At 48.4% G+C, this 17,316-nt stretch overlaps 1 protein-coding gene across 7 annotated transcripts in view; it reads right to left on the bottom strand.

Annotated features, from left to right (window-relative positions):
* Window positions 1–17,316, bottom strand: part of VEGFA (vascular endothelial growth factor A) — a 118,972-nt gene that overhangs the window by 80,761 nt on the left and 20,895 nt on the right. For 5 of the 7 annotated variants that reach the window (XR_006416311.1, XR_006416320.1, XR_006416378.1 and 2 more), the window contains 2 exons: window positions 7,803–8,865; window positions 685–736 (listed from right to left, as the gene is read on the bottom strand). Coding sequence is in view for 4 of the 7 variants with exons in the window: in XM_044446597.1 (XP_044302532.1) it covers window positions 685–736; window positions 7,803–7,868 (118 nt within the window). In the remaining 3 variants the exon portion in view is untranslated. Of the gene's footprint in view, window positions 1–684; window positions 737–7,802; window positions 8,866–17,316 lie in introns of those variants that run through there. The other 2 variants (XM_044446815.1, XM_044446730.1) reach the window with 2 other exon arrangements.

Raw genomic sequence — 17,316 nt, forward strand, 5'->3', positions numbered from 1 at the left:
GTCAAACATTGACCAATAGTTGGGTACCGTGCTGTTGTGCCTGAGCAAAACAACCAAGGTCAAAGGTCTGCCAGCAGCAAAGAGGCAAGTTAAAAAGGAATCAAACCTTCCCCTAATCATTGTGGCAAATTCTCCAGTAGTTCTTCACTAAGCTACCAAGAAGAGGGTTATTTTTTTAATTCACCCAAAGTAAAAGGCATCCTAGGCATACACAAATTAATACTCATTTTATTGTCTATAAGATTTGGCAAAACCTGGGTTGTCATCATGGTCACCTTCATAAGGAGAGTAATGCTTTATTCGAGGGTTTTAATGAAAAAACAAGCTGGGATATCTTGAAGGCAGCCTGACAGTTCCATTTGTTTTCCATTTCATGTGAATGTGTACCAACTTGAGGGCTCTCCAGATGTTGCTGGACTCTAATTCCATCATCCCCAGCTGCTGGCCATGTCTGGACCAGATGCAAGTTGGGAGCCCAGCAACAGCTAGAGGTGCCACAAGTTCCCCAGTCCTGGTACAATCCCATGAGTTTATGCACTTCCAGACGGTGGAAACATCAATGAGGAAACAACCCATCTAACACACTGCACTGCAAACATTGACCTCTGCAGCCCATCTTCCACCTTTTGGCCACTTGTAAGTTATCCACCTAAGAAGAGCACAGAAAGAAGAGCAGTGCCTTACCGTCACTCTGTCGCTTCTCCACATCGCCTGGGGAAGGAGCAGCCTGTGATAACTGCAAAGACAACAAAAACCAAGTCAAAACACACCTTCAATAGCCCATTCACAGGAAGTGGTACTGTTAATCAAGGAACACAATAGTTTTCCATAAATCTACAGATAGGCAAAAATCAGACATTATGTTAAAACACCTATGTTGAACTGGTCAACAAACCACCTGTAAGCTCTGAATTGAAACAGTAAGATAGGAAAAAAAGGCCACATGTCTCAGGGCCAAAGCCAGCCTTCCAGGGCACCAAAGATGGTCACACTTATGTTCTCCTTAACTCCAACCATTTGCTGGTCCCCCAGCTTTGGTACTTGCCTCTCCCTTCATTCTGAAATGGGGAACTGCACCTCCTAAGATGTTTGATATTAGCAATTAAGAGCTTTAAGTTACAATGTGCTAGCAGGGAGCTGGCCCTGCAAAATGGAATCTGCCTGTCAGGTTGAGAGGGGTTCCCCTACACCCAAGCAAGGGGGAGGACCATGTATGTACATGTCTGTATTTGTGAAGAGCATTTATCCAGTTTCTACACTGAGATAGGCAGGAGTTTTTCTTCTCTTCAGCATACTGAAAAGCAGATTTAACACCCCCCATAATCTGGGCTAGTAATGTGCAGGGGAGAAGATGTGGGGGAGCAAGCCCACCCCTCACGTGCTCTGTAAGGTGGCAAAGTGCTCAGCTACACATGCAGAAGAAAGGGCGAATCTGCGAAGAGGGTTCTCAGAAAGCTATTTGCACTGTCACTTTAACAGTCAACAGAGTTGAAACTAGCTGCTCAAAGGCATTTTAGATTATTAAGGTCAAAACACAGAGAGCAAATTGAACTGGGGAGGGGGGTGGCAGAGGAGAAAACAACATTGGTGACCTTCTAGCGCTGACATGACAAATATGCCACGAGATTTGTACACGTCTCTGTTCCAAGGCAAGTTAGTAGAAGGTATTTCAAAAAGGGGCCTGCCTGCTACAAAGTGCTCCAGCAGAGTGCAAAGCAAGCTGGTGGAGCAGTTCAAGAGATCACAATCTGATTTCCCTCTCCAGTTGCAAACAGCGCCACAGAAACAGATCCATGCAAGTGGGAGCAGAGGAATAGGGGGGAAATGAGGAGCAGAAACATCCTCCAAGTGCCCCACCTGCAGAGCATCTGCTTAACGCCTTTCCACTCATGTCCCAGCCCCTGGTGTGCTCAGCCATTCTGCCATGGCCACCAGAGGCAGCATATCGCCAGCCCCCATGACTAGGAGTCACTGACAGCCTCATGCTCCCCAGGCTTCGAGAACCGCCCTTCGCTACTGCTCTGTGCAGTGGGGATTCCTGGCAGTTCAACACACTCTCTCTGACATCCTTTCAGAACTGAATTCTTCTCTTTCTTTGAAATTAGACATACCATCAAATGGTAGAAGGGTTTGCTCCTCAACAAACCTGCAGGAACTTTTGTTGTCTTCCTCGGTCAACCCTACTTCACACATAGCTCTCCCCACCATTTGTCATCCCTGCCCCATCTTTTCCCCCTCAGTGCAGTTCTGTACCTTGCAATGGGAAAGCTGCTTAGATGACACTTGTGAAAAGCAACTCCTTGAACAATAAAATGGTAAGGACATCAGCTTTACTAGTTCTGGTTTCCCAGCTACAGCATTTCCTGCTAACAGCAATGCACTACATCAGGTGGACTACACCCTCCTTTTGGAGTACAACTCTCATCAGTCCCAGTCAGCATGGCCAATGGTGACAGATTCCATGTGCTACTCCAAAACACCTGGAGGGCAACTGGTTGCCTACCCCCATGTTCCCCAAGGTGTTTTTAGTAGGCTGCAGTATAGATGCAAGTGACATATAATTTCCTTGCTGCAGTTTTAGTTCACTTCTGTAACTGTACAAATGGGAATTTAGCCAGAAGAGCAAGGAAGCTCAGCAGAGTTGGACAATGGGTAGCCACTTGTATACTTTCAACACATACCAGCCACTCCAGAACTGATAACAGAGCACTGCTTGGCAAGCAGTTAGCAAATTCACCTTAGAGAAGAGCAGGTGTGCAGATCTGGGAACACAGGAGATGCACTTCATCTATTTTCCCCTTCGGCACACATTTTTCCCCACTTTCGAGACACTTCTGAAATGCCACCTCCCTCCCTGAATTCCTGTCTTCAGGAATTTGAATGACATCTAGTTTCAGATGTCAGAATTAGCCAGTCAAGGTCAGTAATGCAATAATCCATAGAAATACCATCAGACCATTCTGTTAAGTGTCAACAATCCTGATTTGTAAATGATGGGTCAGAACCCAGCCGGAGATTACAGGAGCTTTTGCAGATACCTGACCAACCTGTCAGCAGAAGGGAGGGGGGAAAAGCAGCCCAAGGTGTGGGCTACAATCCTTTCCTGTCAGGCTGCTCAGCTCCCACTTGTGTTGCCAGATTTCACACTGTCCTAAATACGTGCAGGACTACAGCTCGTCTGACCAAGTAGACTGAATCACCTGCTCCTGAACAGGGCGAGAGCTCAAACTATTCGGCTTTCCACACAAGAGGGTTCGGGCTTGGCAGCTCAGTAGGGATGAGCAGCTTTCCTGTCTTAACAAGAAGGCTTCAGCAACAGTGCAAACAAGACAGGGGAGGCAGAGAAGCTACACCTGACCTCCAAAAACCACCAAGGCCAAGAGCCAGAAGGCAGGCAGAATACAGGCAGAGAAAAGCCCCAGGCACATAATGCCTGACTGAGGTGGCAAGATGCCACATCCGCTGTCAGGCAGGTGTCCACCCACTTCCCCAGCATCGCGTAGTGCACGTAGACTTTTATAAGCAAGCATCTGGTGGTAGGTTGTCTGGGGACTCTTCCACTTTAAGACGGGTAATGAATGAATGCCACACCTGTAGCGAACGTGACCACAAACAGCTGTCCCACATGAACGACTCATAACCAAAAGCAGAATGTCTCACTTGAGAGCTCCTTTAATGCTCCAACATCTTCAATGGGTCATTTTGTTTCAGCTACAACTGCCTGTTCTGTTTTATCTAAAGTTACCCATCACTAAACAGGAACTTTTGCAGGTTTTTTTAAAAAGTTTTTTAAATCTTCTTCAAAATTGCTTCTCTCCCTCTTCTCTTTCTCTCATAACTCAGACATTCAAAACAAAGAAAGAAAAATGTTTAGCTACACAGCTGCTTTTAAACATTCTCTGCTGTTAAAACCTCTAGCCTCAAAACCATCTGAAAAATCAGTAGAAACTATTCCAGGCAGTGAAAAAAAGATTCATGAAGGGGGCTGTTATGTACATGCCCATGCAAAGTATGGGTCAAGACCAAAGACGGCTTATTAGTAGAGTTCAAAGGCATTATATCACATATTCTCCTAAATAAGGATTGCCGAGTTGGTTGGTTGCTTGTTCACACAATGACATGCTTCCATTAGCTATCACATACAATATTTTCATGGCATTGCTCATGCCATTTGCCTGCAGATCGTGGTATTAAACAGCAGTTATCCCTTTGCCTTTGCCGCCGGGTGTTTTACAGCAGTGTCACCTTGAGTCCATACCAGAAATATGAAGGTACTTTTCTTGCCTAGGATACTGAATTATGCTCTCTGGGGCAGATTCTGACAATTTCAGCTAACACTAACCCTTTACATGGGGCTTTCTTCCATCACAGAAAGAATACGCAACTAAGTCTTTCCAAGGGACAAAAAGGCCCAGTGCCCTTCTGAAGGTCACACCTACTCATCTCCTTTGCTGGCTTGGAGGATTTACTCACTGGTTCTATAGTGCAATATCTATATTTCCACCTCATTTCCACCTCATTTCATGTTTTCCTATGAATGGATTTTGCCGCAGCACAAAGGCAGAGCAAACAGAAATAGTAGGAAATTTTTTTTCCTTTAGGTCCTGGCACTAGCTGCTGCTTGCAGCTTAGAGACAGAGACATTAAAATCATTCTGCAATCATTAAATACTATTTCCTACTTTACTACATGGTGCTCAGTTCCAATTTGAGGCAAGGAAAATGTTAATCCAATAATTTACACACACACACACACACACACACACACACTCCCCACTCCTTCACATCACAACCACCCTTTCTTTTTCTCCCCTCCCCCTAATCTCTGCAGCCTCATTAAAAGAGCTTTGTAACTGTTTAGGACTGGAACAAACAACCCAGCCACTTTGGGAGGGCCCCTGGAACCAGAATTAAAACCCCTTTCCATCTTAGGTACTACAGAAGTCATCTCAAAGGTTACAGATTAAAAACTGAGCTGTGCTCCATATTTTCCCATTATGCATTCAGGGGCGGTGGGGTGTGGGGGGCGGGGGAGACAGACAGGAAGAGTTCAGTAATTCAGCAAGTAGCCAGAGGAATCTTCAACATTGCATGGAACAGGAGAAAGGCCCCTCAGTTTTTCAGAGATTAGGGAAGCTCTACAAGTTCTAAGATTTTGCTAGGAATAAAGGTGTCTGCATGCCTTCCTGCTGAAAGCCCAGGCCTTCCAAGTAAGGCTGCTCCAGTGGAAGGTGACCCACTGTGTTCCCTCCACTTAGCACTAAGGAGCTGGGAGGTAAGCGCTGACTCCAGTGTGGCCTGATGAAAAGCAAGAGGCTAGTGGCTGTGAGATCATTAGCAGTCTAGTCACACGCTCTTGTCCCCTCCCTTCCTCCTTCAGTGTTTGATCTTTGCCTGATCCCACTAGAAAATACATCTCCGAAGGGAGCCCCAGGACATGAAACCCCTTCAGTAAGTTGATAACGGAAGGAAGAGGAGGAAACTGCAGGCTGCCCATTGAGTAAAGCAAGGGCAGACAGACCTGCCCAAGGTCTCTCACTCGGGCTCCAAGCCCCCATTAATGATCTTTAGGGCAGGACAGAAAGAGCAGAGGGAACTTGGAAGTGCCTGAACTTGTAACCCAGCAAGCTGGGATCAGAGCAGCCAACCCTGCCATAACCAGACTAGCTCAACTCCAAAGCGCAGCCCATTCAGAATGGCTAATCAGCAGGGCAGGCACGGTGGGAGCGACTGCCCGGACTGCACCACTGCTGCAGCCAGCTGCATGACCCATGAGAGGAAGCCATCAACACCCGCCAGATCACCGGCGCGTGATATCTCACTGCCCCAGTGGCACTTCAGAACGCTAACAGCCTCCATGATTAGTAACGGCATCTTTGCCACTGGGAGCCTTATCTCAGGGCAGCACCTCCCCTGCCTCCACTTACAGCATGAGGGTGCATTACCTGCAGACAATGCTTTGATTTCCCTCACCCCAGTTTCTCCCTCAAATCTCCAGCTACAGATAGGTGCATGCAGTCAAACGCAAATTTGCCCAAATCCGTTTCCTGCCCACCCCCCACAGAAATCGCACTCTGTGCCAGGATTTCCACAACCGGCACCACTGTGTGAGCTTTGCCCAACTCTCCAAATCTTCCTGTGCAATCTAACCAAACAACTGTGCAGTCCTAAGTTTGAGCACCATGTCACCATATCCTTGGAGGAAACTGCTTTTTCTTGACTCTCCAGTTCACTCCCGGTTGCCTCCAACCATTTACCCCCAGGTTTCTTTTAGCTCAGAAGAGCAGCTTTTCAATCACATTTTACCTGGCCTGGAGTATCTAACAGTCAAACTGTGTTGCATTAAGGAGCATAACGGTGATATTGCACTGACCTAGCTACAAACCTTCCCCAAAGGAGCCACACTCCCCCTCCTGTTGCGTTACTATCACTCAAGGAACAGAGGCATCAGTTTAACAGGTAAGGGATAATGCATGCAACACCGCAGTCCACCTGAAATGGCTTCTCACTTGGGTTTTCCCTTTGGTGCCAGAAAAAACCAATGCCGGGAGCAGGTTTGCTGCCACAGGGGAGTCTTCTCCCCACTCCCAGACATGGCTGCACCAGCTGGGTGAAGCCGAGCAATTGTAGTCCAGCACATCTGAAGGGTATGAGGATGGAGAAGGCTGGCACAAGGCATCAGTTCTCACCCTTCTTAGAGATGCTCTTAACTTATTCGGTTCTGCCTAAAAGTCCTCAGGCAGCAGAAGAAAACTAACTTGTGTCCTAGCAGCAGAGGTGAACCATCTCAACGGCCAGTCCAAATTCTAGGCTTCTCATTTGTTTGAACTCTTCAAAGCGCTATGGGGCAAGAACTAGTGCAGGGGGCTTGGGGTAACCCCTACCTATGACCGTAGTAAGGGGGGGGAGGCAGAAGTGAGTTGGGGAACCTCCCATCTATGCGAACTCAGCCAGGTTGTTCCTTTCCAAAGTCAATCTGGAAGAACTACAGAATCCATTTTGTGGTCTTTGATCTGTTATTTGCTTTTGCAAGCCCGGAATTTTGAACTCCGGTCGGTAAACCTGCCGCGATCTAAAGCAAACAGGCTAGAACACCCCCTTTTGCAATGTCAGGAGGGCGGGGAGAGGGAAAGGGAGAGGGAGAGGAGCGCGCGTGCGACGCGGCCGCTGATGCAAGAAGGCAGCGAGCGCGCTGCCTACATACATGCTCTGGGATCGATGACGACGCAGAGACGGAGACTCCGCGCGGCGCTCTTCCAAACCCCAGTCCCCAACTCCTGCTCTTCGCTCCGCAGACGGAAAGGGGAGGGCGCACGCACCGCGAACCTCCCGGGAAACGTGCGAGGAAGACGCCAGAGCGGGCCTGGCCCGGGGGGAACTCCGCGCCTCCGCCTCCCTTGTCACAGGCCCCACGCGGGCTGCGGGGTGTGAACGTAAGCAGAAGAAGCGACATGCCCGCGTCGCTCGCCAGGCGTGACGCGCGGCGAGAGGGCGCCTTTTGTTGGCACAGCAGCCCCGAACGACCCCGCAAGGAGGCTGCGGCGGCGGCTTCCTCCTGCACGGGCGAAAAGCCCACGCGGCTGAACCCACTCCCCCCACGGAACCCTCGGCTCTGCTCCTCCGCTCGCGCCGCGGGCAGCTCCCGACGCGTGCGGGCTTCCTTTCGCCCGGTGGTCACCTTGCCCCCACGACGCACGGGCAGTGTTAGCATGCAGGGAATAGGCCACGCGGAGCGAGAAGGTGGTGTGTCCCTGGCACCCCGCGTCCGCCCGCCCCTCTTCTGTCTTGCATTTCTTTTTTTACCTTGGCGTGGTGGAGATAGAGCAGCGCCGCCAACCCCCAGTGGATCCAAGTGAGTAGAAAGTTCATGATTCCTGGAGCGAAGCCGGAGTTAGCGCGTTAAGATTCGCTCGGTCCCTCTGCTCTTCTTCCGATCAAGGAAAGCTCTGGGGTTGGTGAAGGAGAGAGGGGGGAGATTTTAGACTCTGGTTTCACCCGTCCATAAGCCCGGCTTCCCTAGGCGCCAAAGACGCGGATTCCCCCTCTACACTTCTTTCCTCTACTTGTAGAGCAGCGGGCGTCTTCGGCTCCGATCGGACGCCCCTCCGGGGCAATCCCAGCAACGTCCCAGGCGGTTCCGAACTGTAACAGATCTCTCTTTTCCCCCCTTCGGTGGCAAGGCACCACACGCGAGCGCGCGCACCGCAAGGACACCACCAAAAGAAAAAAGGGGGGAAGGAACACTGGAGGGGAGGAAAAAAGCGAAAAAGTTTGCCAAAAGTTTCAGTGCATTCTCTCTCACCCCAAGGTCTGGCTCCTGAGGCTGCGGGAAGTTGCTCCTTTCAAGCTGAAGTTGGAGGATTGGTTTTTTTTTTTTTTTTTTTTTGGTGGGGGTTTTTTTAACCGTCAGGAGATTAACATTTTTTCCCCTCTTCGGAGCCCTGAATCACACAGCCCGGTTGGATTCGAGCGTGAAGAAGAGAGGGAAAAACGGGGTGCTTTGCTTCTTTAAAATAAAATAAAAATCCAAACGGCTTTGCCAGGAAACCACTCAGCTGATGAGCGGTAGCGGATAAATAAAATTACTGGGCGAACAGAAGAATGGGTAGCAGATCCTAACGCGTAGGTTAGCAGGAGAGCGGGAAAGAAGCCTCCTTCGCCCTGTGCCGATCTCCTGTCTCAGTTCTCTGTCTCTCGTTCCAGCCTGCACTTTTACCGTCTGTCTCTGGGTGCGCGGCTGGCTGGCTGGCTGGCTGGCTGGCTGGCTGGCTGGCTGGCTTGCGCTCTGTCTCGGCTGAGCGTCAGGCAGAGGCAGAGGCAGCGGCAACACCGTCCGAAGCTCCCACTGGCTCGCTTGTTCTCTAAGCTATGGCTCTCCCAGCTCCGCTAAAAAAGAGAAGCTTTTCCGGCTTCGAAGCCGCACCTCCTCTTTTACTCCACCCCCTTCACTCTCCCTCCGCGAGCCTGCCCTCTTGGATGCGGCGGGAGGCGATTCGCGGCACTTCTTGCTCGCTCACGAATAACTAGTAATAACGTCGATGGACAATTATCTTCGGTTGACCTGAAAGCAAACGGATCGCCGGTTGCGGGATTTTAAGCGTCTTGCTTGTTTGTTTTTATTGCCCTGCCCTGCCTGCCTTAAAGGCGCAAGCAGGCAGAAAGTTCTCCTTTGCAGTCACCTGCGATATACTGCCGTGCGTGCGCAGTAGACTCTTCCGCAGGACTCTGCTTGTTGCCGCGGTCGAAATCAGCGCATTAACTAATAGAATACCACCCTCACACAGTTGCAGCATCATACCTGGTCACCCCTTAATGATGGCTGTTCCCTAATGGCTGCGCTGTAATATGGGCCCGAGGGGATAAGACTGCTTTGCTTTGTGATAGGAAACAGAATTCTGTTCCAATTCCTAATGGATTCAGACAGGACTTGGAAAGACTTACTGAAGCTCCGTAGAGTTATAGTGCCGGCAGTATTGACCTAAATGGACCATGCAGGTAGCTTCTTCAGGAGCTGGGTCCTTTTCCAGATTTAAGGTTTACAATCTCGCAGAAGTTTTAATCCTGGTTGGACAAGCTGGTGTCCGCCGAACAATTTAGACTGCAGCCCCCATTGGCTAATGGTCAGGGATTGTGTGACTTCTAGTCCAAAACACTTTGAGGGTATTGGGTTGTATCCAGTGTTAGTCTAGCTTGCTTAAGCTGCATTCAGGTAAGTGGGACTAGCATTGAACAGAAGCCTGGCCATTGATTTCATTAATGTTTCTAAGCCCCTCCTCTTCCACCTGCTTGTTGGGAAGAAGGCACGTGTGACCCTGAACACATAGATGCAGTGCAGACAAACTTATTCTGGAAGACTGGAAAGCGAACTTTCAAAGCACTTCCTAGGGAAAACAGACTGAAAATGTAATTCTTTCTGTACATATGTATGCATAACTTAAATATGACCCCCACACACACATACGCACTCGCCCCCACACATCATTCTCCTTCCAAGTTGGCCAAAACAATTCTTGGCTTGCAGAGGCACCCACTGTATTCCATTCTCCTAGGAAAGTTTCATCTGTCTGCCAAATTTTGAAACAAAATCTATTTTCTGCAAAAATTAAGTTCCACGCTTCATAATTGCAGCCTGGGGGAACTGCTGGCTGCTGCATCATTAAAAACAAAATGCAGTTTGCTGGGGTGGGTGGCAGGATATAATTAGAAAGCCATCTTGGGCTACTAGGCCTATGAGCATTGAATGAAAAGGGCAGAACTGTGAATATAGCACTACCTGGTGGCAGAAATTTGAAGAAGATTAAATGTAATGAGTGTCTTTCTCGCACATTAAACAAAGCACAAAGAAGGAGCCACTCAAACCTTCATCAGTTTGGGGTGCAATCCTATGTATGGTTAGACAGGAAGAAAGCCCTACAATAACCAGAATGCCCCAGGCACAACGGCTGGCTCAGGATTCTGGGCCCTGTAGGATTTTTTTCTGTCTAAACATACATTAGAAGGAAAACACTTGCAGGTAAGAAAAGTATGGAACTGACATACACTTTGTGAATCTGTGTAATGTTCACACATCACATGAATGTATTTAACTACAGGCATATGCGTACTGGCTTGGAAGTTTCATTCTGCTGCAGGCAGGCTGAGAAGCACACATTGCAAAGGGCCTGCACTGAGTGTGTTTTCTCAGATGTTTACACCTACCTCAGTACAATGGTGGCCAAATGTCTCTGTCCCAACAGTTTGGTACCCGAAATAAGGTAATACTTGGGTGTCCACAGAAGCCACACTGCCGCCCTCTTTTGGCCCTTGCCTATCCTGGTGGCAACAGCCACCCTTCCCTTCATCTTCATACCGCACATGGCAGCCCCACAGCCACCTCTTGTGCCCCTCCTCTGCCTCCTTTCTCATCTGCCCTGGCCGCTATCACTATCCCCCCCCCCCCTTCTTGTCTCTACTTCTCTTTCCCTTTGCCATCCATCACCCAAACATCCTCGTCTCCCCTCTTTACTCCACCAGATCCTTCCATTCACCCTCTGTGAGAGTCCTTCCCGGCAAGATCACCTGTGCCGCCAGCACCACTCACCTGGAGCGTCTCGCCGTCAAGGACCCCTGGAGAGCCTTGGCCTTGCTCAGGGGCTCACCCTTTGTTACTGGGCAGATGTTCTAGGGCAGCAGAAGCACACACTCATGCCCACTTCCTGTCCCCCATGTGAGTTGGTCAAGTGCCGTCCGCTTTATACAGGAGACTAGCTTATGTTGCCTGCCGCTGCATGCCAGCTGACAAAGACTGTCAAATGCTGCATATCAGGTCTTGTGCAGAGTTTGAGTACTTCTGCCAATCCATTGGATGTCAAACGGGGATGTTAAATATTTGCAAAATATTATTCCATCAATTTGAACACACACTGCCAAAGCACACTTAGACGAACTGGAAGGGGGGTTAATATTAACTCTCAAAAATGTCCCATTTATGTTGATGGCTTCTGGATATGCTGGGCACCTGTCTAACCGGGCACTTGTGATGCTGGAGCCGTGCACAATCATTTAAAGATGACCAAACTGACTTGTGCTCTATCATGCAGAAGGGCAACAGCTGTGACTGTTTGGTGGTATGTGAGAGAAGATGAAAATTACAACAGCTTGGTTTTGTCTGTATTTTTATGGTTTCTGTGAATTGACCTCCATCTTCCTCCTCATGAAAAATCCATTTCTCATGGAAGGCACTAGCAAATATTGACAGTTAGTCAATGCCAGATGATAAATACTGTCAAATGTTAATTTCCGCATATCTGGTCTAGTTCAAAGTTTGAGTACTAATCAAAAATTATTTGGTGTCAAAGGTTAATATCAAATATTGGATGAATAGTTCATCCAAGGAAAATTATCTGTCAAAATACACTTAAGTGAACTGGAGGAATGGGATTAATTTTAGCTCTCAATACATTCGCCATTTATTTCAATGGCTTCTGGATATGCTTCCTGATATAACTGGGCATAATGATTTTAGAACAACTCGATACTTGAGCCATAACAAGCAAGCATTTAAAGATGGCCTGATTATCTCCCTGTTGTATAATAAAGACGGTTGGATATGTGTTTGTGTTTGCATTTCAGTGTAAATTGACCAGAGTTTGCACATCCAAATCAATACATCACCCAAACTCAATTTGAAACTACATGTCTCCTTATTTTCTCCCTTTCTGTTTTTTACCAGAATGGCTGTATTATTATGAAAATTGCTTTCCAACATTATGTATGCTAAGCAAAGTAGTGTACAATGTTTTTGGAGATGGGTGCAAAGGTCTAGAGCCAGGTCCAGAGGTCAGAGCTCAGCTACACCAATCCCTGGCTCTTGGGGGGCTCTCATAGGATGGCAGCCTGCCTGAGACTCCCAAATGCCATGCTGGGTATCCGGGTGGCTGATTTGGGCCCCCTGGAATGCTGGATTTGCTTCCTGGGCCTGCAGTCCCACAGCCCTTTTTTGGTGTCATAAGCAAGGTACCATTATGGGGCCTCACCGGCAGACAAGCTGCTGCTCTTTTTTCTCTCTGGACCACACTGCAGGCAACAGCCACCCCCCCCCTCACCTTCTCCGCCCCCACCAAAGCCACTGCCCTCACCATCCACATCCCTCCTCCCAACCTTGCTGCCAGCAATGCTGCCTCCCCACCTTCTCCTCTTTAAGAGCATTAGAAAAGTCATGTTGGACAGACCCAAGGTCCATCTAGCCTAGTACTGCATATACCCAGTGACCAACCAGCTGCCCACGGGATCCTTCAAGCAGGAAGGGTGCAAGACCTCCTCCTGCCCAGCTCCTCAGCAACTGGTGTATGCAGGCATGCTGTCTCTTCCCCAAGCCACTTGTCAGCTCCTCCCCCATGAATCTGTCCAATCCCCCTTTAAAGCCATCCAGATTGGTGGCTATCACTACTTCCAGTCACAGCAAATGTTTTACTATGCATTGAGTGTTGAAGTACTTCTTTCTATCTGTCCGAACCTTTCCACCAATCAGCTTCAAGGGATGACCCCACGTTCTAGTGTTATGGGAGAGGGAGAAAACTCTCTCCCTCTCCACTTTCTCCACACCATGCATTATTTTGAACACCTCTTCTTCATCTACTTTGGCTGTTACCACCATCCTTGCCTCCCCTTCTCCTCCACTCTCAGATCCCTGGCCACCCTACTGCCTGACCACCTCACTCCCCTGTGAGGCTGCCTCATCAGCCACATGTCTGCCACCAAATTTGTCACAGGAGGGAAGCAGCTGTTGGGGCTTCCCAAAACGGCCACCCCAGTCCATCTCTCAGGGGCTTCCAGAGTTCAGAACGGGTTGGGTGGCAGTCTGGATTGCTGTGCAGGGCAGCTGTAAGTATGGCTTTCTGGGGAACTGAGACATCACTCAGTTGAACACTCAGAACATGGGACTGGACAGCCACTCCAGGGAACAGGCAGGTGTGCAGCTGGAGTGCCCACTGCTGGCTTGGAAGGCTTGACAGACACCTGCTGCCACTGCCACCACGTGGCCTCAGTGAGTACCTCCATCTCCTGGGCTCACTTCCTGCAGCCAAGGCAATCTGCCAAGCCACCGCACTTGAGTCATGGCCCCGTTTCAGTGCATAGTCTCAGCTCACCCTTGGCTCCCTAATGTTGATGGGCCGTATGAGGATGCACAATAAGGTGAAACTGAGCACTGCCTACTCCCCAAGTTTCATCATTAAGTGTTGTTCCTTTACATAAGATACTAGCTGTGACCACATGCCAGCTGACAAATACTGTCAGATGTTAATTGTTACATATGAGTTCCCATAGCAAGTTCGAGCAATTGTCCAGAAGTACTGGATCTCAAATGATGATGCCAAATATTTATGAAGTGTTCTTCCATGTACAGAACACTATAACATATACTTAAAAGAACTGGAGGAGGAAGGATTAACTCTCAATAAATACGCCATTTGTTGGCTTGTGGATATGCTGCATGATATAACCAGACAAAATGATTTTGGAGAACCCATGATACTTGAGTCATAAGAAGCAACCATTATCTTGCTGTCTTATAATTTATTTATTTATTTATTTATTTAATTTATTAAAACATGCTTTAATATGCTCACAACATGCTATGTTGTGAGCCTCGGGGCGGCTCACAACATAATATAATACAAAAATAACAATATAAAACTAACAATATAAAATAAATAACAATATAAAAGAAGTCGCCCTGGCCAGATAAATAAGCAAATGCTGTTAACAATTAAAATGACACTTAAATAAAATGGTCTTCGCCTGGCGCCAAAAAACAAATAACGACAGCGCCAGGCGGACCTCTCTGGGGAGCGCATTCTATAGATTGGGCGCCACCACTGAGAAAGCCCTCCGAGTACCTACCCTCCTAAGTTCTTTCATGGAGGGTTCCCGGAGAAGGGCCTATCCCGCAGATCTCAAGGGGTGGCCGGGCTTATATGGATGTAAGCGCTCCTTCAGGTAACCAGGACCCAAGCCGTTTAGGGCTTTATAGGTCATCACCAACACCTTGAATTGGGCCCGGACTTCAATGGGAAGCCAGTGAAGCTGACGGAGGACTGGAGTCATGTGAACATAACGCCCAGTCCCCGTCAGCAACCTGGCAGCTCTATTTTGAACCAATTGAAGTATCCAGACCGTCTTCAAGGGTAGCCCCATGTAAAGCGCATTACAGAAGTCCAGACAGGAAGGCACCAGCGCGTGTGTCACTGTCGCCAGGCAGTCGAAGTCCAGGTAGGGGCGCAGCTGATGAATCAGCCAAAGCTGAAGGAAAGCGTTCCTCGCCACCGCTGTCACCTGAGCTTCCAATGAAAGCTCCGGGTCGAGGAGCACTCCCAAGCTGCGGGAGTGCAGCAGCTCCCAAGCACTCCCAGAATCTCCCTGGCTATTTGTAAAGTAATGCATATTGGGGTAAACATTCCAAATTCAAGTATAGAGTGATGAGATCTGAGCTAGCAGTTACTGGTTGAGAAAGGGATCTTGGGATGTGGATGTAGATGCGGACCTAGAGTGCAGCTGCTGTGAAACAGGCAAACTCCATGTTAGCCACAATAGAAATGGGAATGAAAGTAGAAATGTCAAGATCATATTCCCCTTCTATGAATCTTTGGTGTGGCCACACTTAGAACACTGTGTACAGTTCTGGTCACCTTAACTGAAAAAGGGCATTATTGAGTTGGAAAAAGTGCGGAGAAGGGGTAACTAGAATGATCAAGGGGGTAGAGCATTTCCCCTGGACTTTGGACTTATCTGAAGAAGGCTGTTTTGTTGCTTTTAGCATCCCTCACTAGCCTCAGTTCACTCCTAGTTTTAGCCTTCCTGACAACATTCCTGCAATTCCATGCCCCCTGTCTATATTTTTCCTTCATAGCATGGCCTTCCTTCCACTTCCTACCTATGTCCTTTATTGTTTTCAGATTATCTCCTAACTTTTCATGAAGCTACATGGCTTTTCTCTGTAACTGTCTACCCATTTTCCATATTGGGATTGTTAGTAGTTGTACCTTTAGAATGTCTTTTTTTTAAATATTCCCCACCCATCTTGGACTCCCTTTCTCATTAGGGTCTCTTGCCATGGGACTTTACTTATCATTGTTCTGAGTTTATTAAGGTTGGCTTTCTTGAAACCCAGGGTACATGTTTGGCTACATTTGGCTTTTGCTCCCTTTATAACTGAGAATTCAAGTATGGCATGCTATTCCAATGTTATTGGGGAGCAAAAGCATGTGCATCAAGCTAGGGCTGAGCACCTTTCTGCTCCCCATAAAGACTTCTCTGTTTTGCACAAAAGACTAGCTAATGTTGACTGCCACTGCATGCCAGCTGACAAATACTGTCAAATGTTAATTGCTGCATATCAGGTCTTGTGCAGAGTCTGAGCACTTCCACAAAGCTACTGGATGTCAAAGGGGGATATTAAATATTTGCAAAATATTTTTCCATCAATAAAACATGCACTGCCAAAGCACACTTAGAACTGGGGTGGGGGGTGGGGTTAATTCTGACTCTCAAAACTACCCATTTATTTTGATGGCTTTTGGACATGCTGCCTGACCTAAACCGGCAATTACTGAGGTCGTTAGCAATCATTTAAAGATGGTCTAACTGACTTGTATTTTATAATGCAGATGAGCAACAACTTTGGCTATTTTGAGCTATAAAGATGAAAATGGAAAGGGTAACTATAATGATGATGTTCTTTTGTTTGTATTTCTATGCCAATTACTTCCCTGTCCCTGTCAAATTGCAACAACCCAAGTTCAGGCTGGATAGCAGGAAAAGCTTCCTTACTGTTAAAGCAATAGGACAGTGGAACCAGCTGCCTGGAAAGGTGGTGGGCTCTCCCACACTAGAGGCATTCAAGGCGTAACTGGATAGCTGTCTGAGTCGGATGGTGTGAATTGTGTCCTGCAGGGGGTTGGACCCGATGGCCTTCATGGCCCCTTCTAACTCTACCATTCTATGATTTTATGATGCCACCTATCCTGGTGGCAACAGCTGTCTTCCCCTTCATCTTCATACTGCATGTGGCAGCCCCACAGCAACCTACCTCCAGGTAATGCTGCCCCCTGCACCTCTCCTCTGTCTCCTTTCTCATCTGCCCTGGCCACTACCACCATCCCATGGGATTCTTAAATATTTGCAAGGTATTCTTCCATCCATGGAGCACTCACTGCCAAAACACCCTTCAAAAAATGGCACGGGGTAATTACGTATAACTCTTAAAAATGCCCGACTTATTTTGATGGCTTCTGTACATGCTAGGATAGGCAATACTTTGGATAGGCCTCCAAAGTAGACCTCTTTCCTCCCTGCCCACCACCATCCTTCCCTTTCTCATCCTCTCCCCCACCCTCCTCTTCACCTTCTCCCTCCACCGGCTACCACAAGCAACCGCCGCCACCACTTCCTTCCTCCCAAGCTTCCTCCCAGCAATGCCGCCTCCTTCCCTTCCCCTTCCCCTTCTCCTTCCACCCCTCCTCTGGATGCTACCACCATCTGCCTCTCCTCCTCCTTGCTTCCACTCCTCTTCCTTCCCCCCATGAGTCCCCTGGACTGCAGCCTTGTCTTGCTGCTGCTGCTGCCTTCACTCACTGCCCGCTGTGCACACCGGCTGCCTCCCTCACCTGGAAGAGTCCTTCCCAGCAAGCATCCTGAGTGCAGCACGGGGGACCGCCAACCTCCCCTCTCCCAGGATGCCTCCCCGTGAAGGATGGCTCGCTCTACAGTCAGGAGCCAGCAGTTCTGGGAAAGCTCCTTTTCTGAGTGCAGCTGACAGAATCGTCTATTCGATGTGAGG

This window comes from Varanus komodoensis, unplaced genomic scaffold, assembly GCF_004798865.1.
Source record: "Varanus komodoensis strain SLA01 unplaced genomic scaffold, ASM479886v1 scaffold1, whole genome shotgun sequence".
NCBI classification, from domain to species: Eukaryota; Metazoa; Chordata; class Lepidosauria; order Squamata; family Varanidae; genus Varanus; species Varanus komodoensis.